Source organism: Anarrhichthys ocellatus, unplaced genomic scaffold (genome assembly GCF_004355925.1).
Source record: "Anarrhichthys ocellatus isolate YVR2014 unplaced genomic scaffold, GSC_Weel_1.0 scaffold172, whole genome shotgun sequence".
NCBI classification, from domain to species: Eukaryota; Metazoa; Chordata; class Actinopteri; order Perciformes; family Anarhichadidae; genus Anarrhichthys; species Anarrhichthys ocellatus.
Window position 1 is genome coordinate 84791 of NW_022280202.1, and position 11877 is coordinate 96667.

Consider the following 11877-nt stretch of genomic DNA (forward strand, 5'->3'; position numbering starts at 1 on the left):
CTCAGGTTTATAGTTAGGGCTGACTCAGGTTTATAGTTAGGGCTGGTTCAGGTTTATAGTTAGGGCTGGCTCAGGTTTGCCTTAGACCAGCCCCTAGGTACTGTCGGGGGACTTCCTAGGATACACTGAGCTCCTCTCTCCTCTTCTTCATCTCCTTTTGTATGAATTCATGTCCCATTAATGCTCATTACTAACTTTACTTCTTCTTTCTTCTCTCTGCTTTCTCTCTTCACAGGTTCCATGGATCGTGGTTATACCTGGACCCTGGTCCTTCCCCCTGCCGTGGCCCTGCTGACACCTGCTGCTCGTACTATTATTATTAGTAGTCGTATTGCTATTGCCGATACCATTACTGCTTTTGTTATCATTGTTATTCTACTGTATCCACTTCTGCTGTTATTATTAGTAGTCGTAATTTTCTCATCATTATTATGCTTACTACTCTCATTATAAGTCATATGCATTGAATGTGTTGTAACTCTGTGATGTTGTTCATTCTGTACACATGACATCTATCACACTTCTGTCCATCCTGATAGAGGATCCTCCTCTGTTGCTCTCTAAGGATCTTTCTTTCTTTTCTCCCTGTTAGAGGTTTTTGGGAGAGTTCTTCCTGTTCCGATGTGAGGGTCCGGGGACAGAGGATGTCGTATGTGTCCAGATTGTAAAGCCCTCTGAGGCAAATTTGTGATTTTGGGCTATAAAAAATGAATTGAATTGAATTGAATTTATATATCCATGGTTGCGATGGACAGACCTCAGTTGCATAAAGTTGAGGTCGAGTCATGATTGTGCGAATGTATCCATCCTGCTACGCCCAGCTGGATCTCCTGCTCTCCATAGAAAATGAGTAGACTTCCCAACGGATCCAGTGTATCTCCACCTTCAGGATGTGCACAACCAATACTCCACCTAATGGACACAGCATTTGCGAGGCAGCCATCGTGCAAATGTGTAGTTAAAAGCAAGTACATCTCTGACTTTAGGGCAGCAGTGCCTTGCTCAAGGTCACCTCTGCAGTGCTGGCGGTTTCCAGGAGGTGGACTGGCAAGTCTCCAGTTACCAGTCCAAACTCTATGGTCCAGCAGCCGCCACACAAGGTACTGTATATGGGTGTGTGTTTGTGAAAGTGCACATGTCAGTGTTTATGTGATTATGTATGTGAGGACCTTGAAGGACTGGACGAAGGTCCACAGCAGGATGCGGATGGTGTAGCCCTGCCTCAGCAGCTTGATGAGCCGAGCAGCTCTGAACAGCCTCAGGAAGCTCAGGTTCAGCAGCCTGTCCTGTTAGACACAGACGGGACATCAGATACCCTCAGAACTTCAGCTGGTTACAAAGTAGCACACGGTGACATGCTGACTCCCTTTGACAAGTGTGATTGAGTAGAACCATACAAGGCCCAGCTGTCAAGACATTAAGAGACATTAACGATCCAATCACAGGCCTCAGATGAATTCTGTCACATTAACAACAAAGCTAACCAAATAAAACATCTTATTGTGTTGATGCTTTAGTCATGTGGTTACTCATTTGTGTCGTTAATCATGTATTGCATTAATTCACAGTTTGTTTCTGCATTTGTGAATTTAGTTAAACTATTTATACATCACAACTACGACTCTCCAGTAATCTGGGTCCAAGGTTAAGATGTAAAGAAGGCATTCATCAGTTCAACCATATGCTTTGCAGAGATAACAGTCTACAAGGTTCCAATAGATGAATCAAATCTTGTTTTATACTCAAATGAATTGTATCTGCAGCTGAATTGTGCATCAGCGATTTACGCATGAATCTCTGATGCAACCAGATAGTTACGTTTGCAATTTGTTTTGAGTCGATCCTAAAACGATACTGACATGCCCATGTGTACATTGAAAGAGTTTTTTCTGCTCATGCACACTGCCTGCAAAGTAGTCGCTTCATAAAGCCATTTATGTGACGGGGATAAGAATCCACAGCCCACATTCTGCATAAAGTCTTTTAGTATAAAATGTCTGCTTGGCATCACTACCGCTCCGCTGAAGCTCAGCAAAGAAGTACTGTTGGTGGAAACCCAAAGTGGGGATTTTATTATTCCATCTTTTAATCTGAAACAGATCAAACAGTCACTGAACATCATGCTTTGAAACTAAAGCACACATAAGGCACATTTGCTGCTTCCAATGCATCTAACAGACACACACAGACACACAGACACACAATGTGAACCAAGCGGTTCATCCACTCTGGGTTAACGACGTCATCCTTAAAAGAATGGCCTGATTAGAAAGAAAGCCTGCAGACTGTTAGCCCATCACTATGCTCTGGCACACCCAAGAAGGAGTACATTCTAATGTCATGTACTAAGCTCATTAAAACATGCTGACCCACATGACACCAACCCAGCTCATGCTGTGGGCCTCAAAGGAGCACTCCACTGATTCAACATTTCAACATCAGAAAACAGTTGTCTTTGGCTGTGAAGGAGCTGCGTCACCAAGCATCACTGATGTTAACAGAGTCCACCTCCTCTCGTCCCACTGAAGTCCTGCGAGCAGCTTGATCCGGGAGGCCACGATGGAGCCAGGTCTCTGTAAAGATGTGGGCTCAACAGTCACCAACCTCCCATTGCTGGGTTAGCCTAATTCCCTGTGACCGTACACTAGCCAGAAGCATATTGGGTGGTGGAAGAGCTTTAGGTCCTATCTGGGTTAGCTTAGGGAAAACTCTGGATTCTATACCAGGAGGCAGTCTACTGGGTGAGAGGACAGCAAGGGCCCACAGAGCATGTTGGAGGCTGCACACCTCCTGTCGTCCCTCTGGTTCTCCAACACACTCTGCGGGCGCTTGCTTGAGTCTTAGCCACCTGGCTCTCTCCCACAGCCCCTAAACAGGCTCCAGAAAGCCCCGCTGTGCACTGATGGCAGGGGCTACCATGCAAGGTGTTACCTGCCCATCAGGACCAACTATCTCATTCATACACATTCATAAATCACTTCGGGGTTAGTGTCTTGCTCAAGGACACATCCACACGTGGATCAATCCGCCGATCTTCTGATAGAAAGACGGCCTGCTCTGAGCCACAGCTGCCCGAGTAGGGGCGGGTCTTCATTTTCAGACTTCAGACCAAAACAAGCGGAGCTCGTAAGAAAGACAGGCACTGACCAGACAACCATCTCTGGCAAAGTCTGACACACACTGGTCCCCCCTACAGGCATATTGGAGTGCAGGCTATCTGTTGTCATTAATTGCACAAGTATTCATTTCCAGCTTTTCAGTGTAGCTCCTCTTTGCTACCCTGATCTCCCTCGTCAGTATGTTCCTGGTCTGGTTACAGGATCCTGTCCCCACCTCTGTAGGCCTCCTCCTTAGCCCGACCAAGCTGACTGAGTCTTGCAGTAAACCAGGTTTATTGTTGTTGTATGTGCAGAAGGTTTTAGTCGGCACACACATGTCCTCACAAAGACTGATGTACGATGTCACAGTGTCAGTGAGCCCATCCAGGTCTGTAGCAGCAGCCTCACAAACACTCCAATCAGTGCAGACAAAGCAGGACTGTAGCTCCAGCTTTGCCTCGTTGGTCCATCTCCTCACAGTCTTCACCTCAGGCTTTGCAGATTTTAGTTCCTGCCTGTAGGTCGGGAGAAGATGAACCAGACAGTGATCAGAGAGTCCCAGAGCTGAACGGGGTACTGAGCGGTATGCGTCCTTTATACAGTGTAGCAGTGGTCCAGTGTGTTTTTGTCCCTGGTGCTACACTTAATATGCTGTCTGTATTTAGGCAGTTCTTTGCAGAGGTTTGCTCTGTTGAAGTCCCCAAGAACAATGAGCAGGGAGTCTGGGTGTTTGTGCTCCGTGTTGGTGATCTGCTCAGCAGGTGTTGGAGCGCCTCACTCACAGGCCTGAGGAGGTAGACACCGACCAGGATGAACGAGGAAAACTCCCGCGGTGAATAAAAAGGTTTACAGTCTTTGAAAAGTGTTTCTAGGTGAGGGCTGCATGATTCCTTTAACACTGTGACATCAGTACACCAACCTTTGTTAATATAGAAGCAGATTCCGCCTCCCCTCGTTTTCCCCGACGGAGCCGTTATGCGGTCCGCTCGGAGGAGTTGGAGGCCCGGCAGATGTAGTGCGCTGTCCGGGATGTGCTCACCGAGCCAGCTTTCAGTGAAGCACATGGCGGCGGATCTGCTAAAGTCCGTGTTTGCTTTATTGAGGAGCAGCAGTTCATCCATCTTGATGGCCAGAGAGCGGACATTCGCCAGATGGATTGATGGAAGTGCAGTTCACAATCCCCACTGACGCAGTTTAACGACTGCTCCTGCTCGCTTCCCCCGTCAGCAGAGCCGCTGCTCCTCCAACTAAAAGCTCTGGAAAACTTTCCGGTTCAATGAAAAGCAGCGAACAAGTCTGGCCAGTGGATTATCAGATGTTTAAACGTTCCTTCTTGCTGAATGTGGTCAGAGAAAATGTTTTCAAAAACAGAAAAAGTACCAGAGCGCAATACCAAGGCCGCCATCCACTGCGCCACCTGGATCTTCATTCATGCAGCTGGCATGGATGAAGATAGGAGGGAGTCCTGCTCTGGGTATTGTGGTTGTATTGGTATCATTATTCCTCCCATTTACCACAAGGGGGCAATATGTTTATAGACAGATCTGACATCAGATGAATATCCTCAACAACAATTGGCTCATCCAGCTTTGTTCTTTGTACATAAGAAATGATAGATACAGTATTGAGTTCAGACTTGTGCTGCATTGAACATGTTACAGACATGTTACAGATCTGACCTCGTCAGACTACCATTGAGACTCGTATATAAAAGTGATTTGAGGTACTATTTCCATCACATGTGTGTATGTGTGTTTGAAAGGGGTAAAGTCAAGAGATCTGGGCCTTTCAACCATCCGATTTTGAGTTTGTCTCTCACTTCATGACAGGGCAATACTAACTTGATGGAGTACACATTCAAAAGACCATAACATCTTATATATTAAAGCGTTTAGAGCAGAACATGGCAACAGAAAGCCACTCACCGTAGTCTGGTGGTGTTTGGGACCAGGGCATGGCAACACCGGGGATGACAATCAACAAGATGGAAATGTAGAGGGAGAGAGAGACAGGCAGCAGAGGAAGATGAGGAGAAAGGATGGAGAGGCAGGAGAACAGGAACAGTCATATTGCACGACATTAACTGATACAGTTCAACAGATACACACATCAGTGGCGGCCGCTGACAGGATGAGAAGCACACTGCGTAGCGTCATGCATGCATACATGGGTTTGTGTTTATTTTGTAAATCCTTTCATCAGGAAAGCATTTAAAAAGCTTTTAAGTTATATTTTTTACTTCACTACTTGGCACTTATTTTTTATTTTCTTATGTTCAATAAAAAAATGAAGCATAAAACAGTGACTCACACAGTTTCTTAACAATGATTGCAGGCTGGGTGACAATGACTCCTTGTGTGTGTAATGTGTCAGTTAGCTGCGCTGCTCCTTCAGGGCTGCTACAAGCTAACTGTTGCATTGGCTAATGAAAGTATGTTAGCGAGCTACTGCTCAATAAAAGGAGAATTGGACTCTGTTGTAAAGGCCCAACAAGAGTCCAATGAAAACAATATGAAGTCAAATGGATGTTTTTTGAGCAATGAGTTTAAAAGTAGTTCACAAGAATTTATTTTCTAATATGTTACTATCGCTCTAACTTTGTCTTTAAGCTGTACTTCCAGTTTGCCACTTTCAATACAGAGGTGGGCAGATGACGTCCTACCTCAGAGCGTCATTTTCTTATTTTGTTTTGGCCAATCACAGATCAGCATGAAAATAACAATCCCAAAAGCTGAGTTTTATACTCGCCACGGTGAAGAACAACGACAGCTTGCAAGTTGTCGTGGTGCTTGTTTGTGCACCTCTGAACAAGGTGCTCGCTGCGTGCGCTCAGAGCTTCATCAGACGTGACGGTTTCAACTAGTTTACTGATAAAACTCTATTAACCCGTCTGAAGAGTTTATAAATGTTTAGTAACAGGAGGGCTTTTAAAAATCTACATTTGGGTAAATATGTTTCCAGTCAGATCTAATTATTTAAAGGATATTCAACCATTGTTTAATTGAATGCATTTAATACTTGACTCCTTTCTTCACAGGGCTTGGATAAAGACCATTAAGTACTCCATGAATATGAGATATGAGTTTACACTTTATGTTGGTTTATGGTATTTTGCCGCTTACACTCGTTGTCTTCTTGCTCCTTCACAGTACATTTTGTTTGTACGCCTTCTGGCCTTTTGGAGAATAATGTAACAAACACTATGTTGAACAACAAGGCCTCTGTGCGTGCTCGTAGCGTTCGCCATCCGCGGAGGCTGCGGTGCCAGCGCGAGTATACAGAAAGCTTAATGGAGGACGGCAAGAGATGCTCGTCGCTGTCTGGACCGCTGCCATGTGAGTGTCTCTGCTGGTGTCAGCACAGCTCATTACGGCAGATGTGTGGTGTGAAGAGGGGGGGGACGGGTGCTCTTACATTGATTTCAGTCACCAGGATGTCGGTGATGCTGCCCAACACTGTGACAAAGTCAAACACGTTCCAGGCATCCTTTAAGTAGCTCTGAGAAACAACAGTTGAAAATCATTCGCTGTTCTTTATTAGTCAGAATATTTAACGTTCTTTTATAAATGTTACTCACCAATGGACCAAAAGCAATGATCTTGAGGATACACTCCAGAGAGAAGAGAGTGGTGAAGACGATGTTCAGGTTCTTCAACATCGCTTCATAGAAGTCTGGAGCTCCATGGAACTGAAGGGCAGATAAACAGGTTTGGGTGTATTTGGGAAAATAAATGCTGTATATATATATATATATATATAGAGTATGGGAAATATTGCTTACTTGCTTTCTTGCTGAGAGTTATTTGATAAGATCATTACCTCTCTAAAGCGAAGCTAAAGCAACTTGTTGACTTACAGTAGCTCAGCTGCTGGCCATCAGAACCACCCATTACATACATGGCTTTATGTTTGGATGTTACCTTTGGACAGAGCCTGGCTAGCTGTTTGCAGTAGCATATCAACCTGAACATAGAGCTCAAAATGTTAAACTATTTCTTTCCTGAGCTAGTGAGTCCAGGACTGACTTCAAATGACAGTCAACTAAACTCTGCATTGTATAATTAATATCTTCTTCAGAAGTTCTTACCTTCATCATGAGTACGATGGTATTGAGAGCGATCATGATCATGATGGAGTACTCAAATGGAGGTGAGACCACAAACTTCCACATCCGGTACTGGAAGGACTGCGTGTTCTGGGGCATGTAGCGTGTCAGAGGTCTGGCGTTTATGGCAAAGTCAATGCAAGCCCTCTGGAAGAGAGAAACCACATCAGCTTCACTGTCTGCATTCTCTGACAGGAACTCTCAAACCTCAGTCGTTTAGTGATCATTCAAAATGTGCACTGGCTTCTGGTCCCAGGTGCATTATGGGTGTTATGGATAGTTGATAAGTATTAAATGAACATGCAGCTGTGAAATAGGCCAAGAACAGACTTAAAGATTATTGAAACCTTAAAAACAAGATGTCATGTTTTTGATGGTTGTTATCTCTGTTGTTCAGCATCTGCTGCGTTTTTGGCTTCCGACACAAAAGAGAAACCTGCATATGTCGGTCAAAACTGCCATTATGTGTGTTTATGGAAAAATCTAAAAAAGAATGGCTGCTGATGAATTGTTCATCATTTGAACCTGCTGGTGGGACTCACTAAAGATATTGCGCTGATGATATTACAGCACAAACACGGCTGTAAAGAACGGTGTCAGGCCGAAGTGTCAGCTGGTGATGGTCGGCCTGAGCCAGAAGCCTGTCGGGTCACGACTCTGCTCATTTAACTCCTCTGCTGTCATTGGGCATACACATGCTGCTGCTTGAAATGATACGTCATTAATGAGAACAATATATATTGAATTCTCTTATTTGAAGATTATTTTGGAGCGAATGGAGACATTGTTAGAGTTCATTAAACACATGCAGCAATCCCACCGCAGCAGGAATGATAAGAACATCTCCCCGACGTGAGAGACGAGCACATCTACGCAGGAGGCACAGCAGCGTAACGTCATGGATGTCATGCAGCGGAGCTTTATTCATTTATTGTTCATGTCTGTCACTGCATCCCAAAATAAATGAGTTTGAGCCAATGCTCCTTCTGCACTTCAGTTCTTACCAGCTCTCTGAAAACGTGACCATGTGACTGTCACTGTGATCAGACCGTTTCTGCAATGAGGCTCATTTGCATATCACTCACGTACACACGTGCATTCCTTCATGGTTTGTGTTCAGCTAATGTGAGAACTCATTCAACAACAATAAAAAATCTTTGTTAACAACATGTCATGGTTCTCCTCTCATTGATGAGGGTTTTCCACCAACCTGTATATCCACAGCAGCTGTGAGACTGTTTCAATGTTCTGTCAAAGGTCCTTTGACCAAAGCATCAAGAAACTAGCCTCACTCAAGGGGTCAGCATATTGTATAGCAGGCAATCCTACTCTACTACAATAAGCTTTGACTTATGTTTCATATTTAGACTTGTTTTTTGCTTACTTTCTTGAACTATGTGATGTGTTTGCTGGTATGAAACGAGGTGCACGCAGGTGGAGAATCATCCACTCAAACTGTAGCCGTATTTAAGCCACATTACCAGTCAGCACAACATGTGTTTGGTTCTATCTGAAAGGATATGAGCTCCTTAGTCTCCTTCATCTCCGACCATTACAAGTTCTCCTATGAAGGACAAACCTTCCCTAAATGTTTCATGCTAATCTGTTTGTAACATTCTGGAATATCCAGCAGAATGAGGTAAAAGGGTTGATGAAGGTAGTAATAAGAGCATCGTGTAAGCAGTACTGACAGCATGAAGCTCAGAGCTGTTGGTCATGTCTCTGCTTTACCTCGTTCTTCTCCAAGCTGCACTCAGACAGGGCCTTGTCTCCCTGCTCCTGGAAGGTGATGATGATGAGAGCAACAAAGATGTTAACAAAAAAGAATGGGAAGACCACAAAGTAGACCACATAGAAGATGGACACTTCTATCCGGTAGCCTGGACTGGGACCCGTGTCTTCAAAGGTAGCATCCACAGAGTGCTTCAAGACACTGCAGGGGAGAGCAGAGCAGAACACAACAGTAACACATCCAGCCTGTGATGGTATTCTCCAAGGTGCCAGTGCCACAGACAGACTGAAACTCATGACAAAGATGCACACAGCAGAAGTACATCTGCGTAACAGCACCAGCGGACCAGTGGAACAGGTGGCTTTATGAACAGCTAGATCTAGTCTCTGGCCTCAGCTGAAAGAGTGGCTGAGATTTGTTTTTGGCCGATTCATAAAGGGTCAGTTAAAGTGTCTTGGTGTGGCTCCTCCCCCGAGGCCTTGGGAAGGAGCTCCCTGGGTCACACCAACCCCTTCACCAGTACTTGACTTACATTTATGAACACCTGCTCCAGGTGTCAGATCTACCATGGATAGGCATAGTTCAACTATGAAAGCCTTCCACATGTCTGTACTGTAACCTGAAGAGGGAATCAAGTCAGCTGCACTCACGTGGGCCAGCCCTCCCCAGTGGAGACAGTGAAGAGGGTCAGGAAGGCCCACAGCACATTGTCATAATGGAACTCATATTTCTTCCACTCTCTGGGCATGGCGGCCACCTCGTCTTGGTCATAGTCGAGGAACTGCCCTCTGGAAGACATGAAGGCATAAATAAAGCACCAATGTCCTAAAGGTTTCTGAAATACGTCCTAAGGAAGTGGGGGGGTTTAGACCAACTTGCAGTCCTTTTCTAGGCCCTTGGACTCGTCTGTGCAGTAGAAGAATTTTCCCTTGAAGAGCTGAACTGCGATAACAGCAAAGATGAACATGAAGAGGATGTAAACAATGAGGATGTTCAGCACATTCTTCAAAGAATTGACCACACAGTCGAACACCGCCTGAGGACACAGAGACACACACACACATGTGATTTAGGGCTGAAGTGGGAAATCATTTTCAATATAGTTCAACAATATCATCTATTAATTATCATCGATTGTTGGACAGGATGCTGACATTGAAGTAAGCTCCATGTAGTCACAAAAACCTATAGCGATACATTATTAAAAGCAAAACAATGTAAACACTAAATTGCTTTAATAAAATGAAACATCATCAGGGCATGCATTGAGAGGTACTGTATATAATACTGTATATAATACTGTATATATCCAGTACAGGGTGCAGGCAGGGACACTGACAGACCAACCAGCTGGTTTAACTGACTGGTTGCAGCTGTGAGCTTGTGAACATCTGATGTGGTTCATGCTCATCTCATTTAAAGGGAATTTATAATGACAGAGTTTCTAAGCTTCGTTACTGGTTATAGACAGAGCACCATTGAGATTATAATCTCTGATTTATTATCGAGAGAAAAGGTTTGATGATATTCTGGATTTTTCATCCTGTCAGCAAGTCCCGTGTGCAGACTGGCACCAACAATGATTGCACCTCATACAAGTGTAGTGTGTGTATCAAAGCCCAAACCATCTTCTCCTTTGTGCCGTAGAACTCCGTTAACAACACACCAAGGAGCCATACTGCTGCACTGGCTGACGTGTTCCTTCATTGTCATGAACACACACAAAAGTCCCCTAAATCGCACAATGTCTACAAACGAACTGTTGGGCTGTTTTAGGAAGTTAATGAGCCTTTTCAACAGAAATGACTCAGTATATCTGTGAGTTCTTTTTGAGGCATCGTCTGTAAGAATTAATGGGCTTAGAGCCACAGTCAAACATTATTAATTGACAAAAGAACCCGTTGTAGGTCACTTGAGTTTGACTCTTTATTACTATCATACTCAAACAGTGATATTATATATCATAGGGCAGAAAACTAGCTGTGACAACAATAATTCCTGCCTTAATGAAGACAAATAAAGCAAAGAACCTTGAGCTTTGGCAGACGCTTGATGGTTTTGAGAGGCCTCAGCACCCTGAGGACCCTCAGAGACTTGATGGTGCTGATGTCTTTGCCTTTGGTCCCCCTGTGGAACGCAAACACAGTTACAGCACGCAGACGTATTGAGTTCATTAGATTTAGTTCTACTGTACTAATAATAATAAACAGCTCTCACAGGATGAATTGGTTTCCAGACCTTACTCTAACATGATGTTTCTCATTTTGACACACTTGTGTTAGTGAGGCACACTAAAAGAGGCTGTCGTGATAGCAATAACAAGGCATCCATGAGAAGTCCATTTAAAGTACAGAGCCGGAGTCAGGACGTGGTTAGCAGCCTAGCCTAGCTTAGCATAAAGACTAGAAGCAGCTAAAAAACGCTAGCCTGGCTCTGTTTGAAGTTAAAAAGCCCATCAGCACCTCTAAAGCTAACAATACCCAATAATGTAATGTTTTTACACGTTTGTACTAACGAAAAGTTTTGGTTAAATATTAATAAAAAATGTTAAAGTTGTGTCTTGTTCTTCAAATCACTGCAGACTTTTACTGTATCAGACCAAGACCGTGATCTTCATCTAACCTTAACCAAGTACAGTTAATGCCCAAACATAACCATTAAGCACTTTATTAATGCAGGAGTCAAGATCAAATATGTTGGTTGAAGATAAATAAACTGTGCTGTCAGTGGATTATGGAATGTACATTGTCATTAGTAAAATGTATGTTGAATATGGTCCAAGCATTTTATCAAAATAGACGTCACTGGAACTTGATAGTTAATCATTTTATTTTGTTCATATTGTTTATGGATGTGTAGTATGGTAGTATGGTAGTTTGGTAGTATGGTAGTTTGGCAGTATGGTAGTTTCGTAGTATGGTAGTTTGGCAGTATGGTAGTTT

General features: G+C 43.8%; 1 protein-coding gene across 10 annotated transcripts in view; it reads right to left on the reverse strand.

The window, feature by feature from the left end:
• Positions 1-11877, reverse strand: part of LOC116400455 (voltage-dependent N-type calcium channel subunit alpha-1B-like) — a 72656-nt gene that overhangs the window by 36800 nt on the left and 23979 nt on the right. For 9 of the 10 annotated variants that reach the window (XM_031878297.1, XM_031878296.1, XM_031878301.1 and 6 more), the window contains 9 exons: positions 10966-11062; positions 9811-9971; positions 9586-9723; positions 8935-9136; positions 7186-7350; positions 6676-6786; positions 6513-6596; positions 5024-5029; positions 1170-1286 (listed from right to left, as the gene is read on the reverse strand). In XM_031878297.1, the coding sequence (XP_031734157.1) occupies positions 1170-1286; positions 5024-5029; positions 6513-6596; positions 6676-6786; positions 7186-7350; positions 8935-9136; positions 9586-9723; positions 9811-9971; positions 10966-11062 (1081 nt within the window). The remainder of the gene's footprint in view (positions 1-1169; positions 1287-5023; positions 5030-6512; positions 6597-6675; positions 6787-7185; positions 7351-8934; positions 9137-9585; positions 9724-9810; positions 9972-10965; positions 11063-11877) is intronic. The other variant, XM_031878295.1, reaches the window with a different exon arrangement.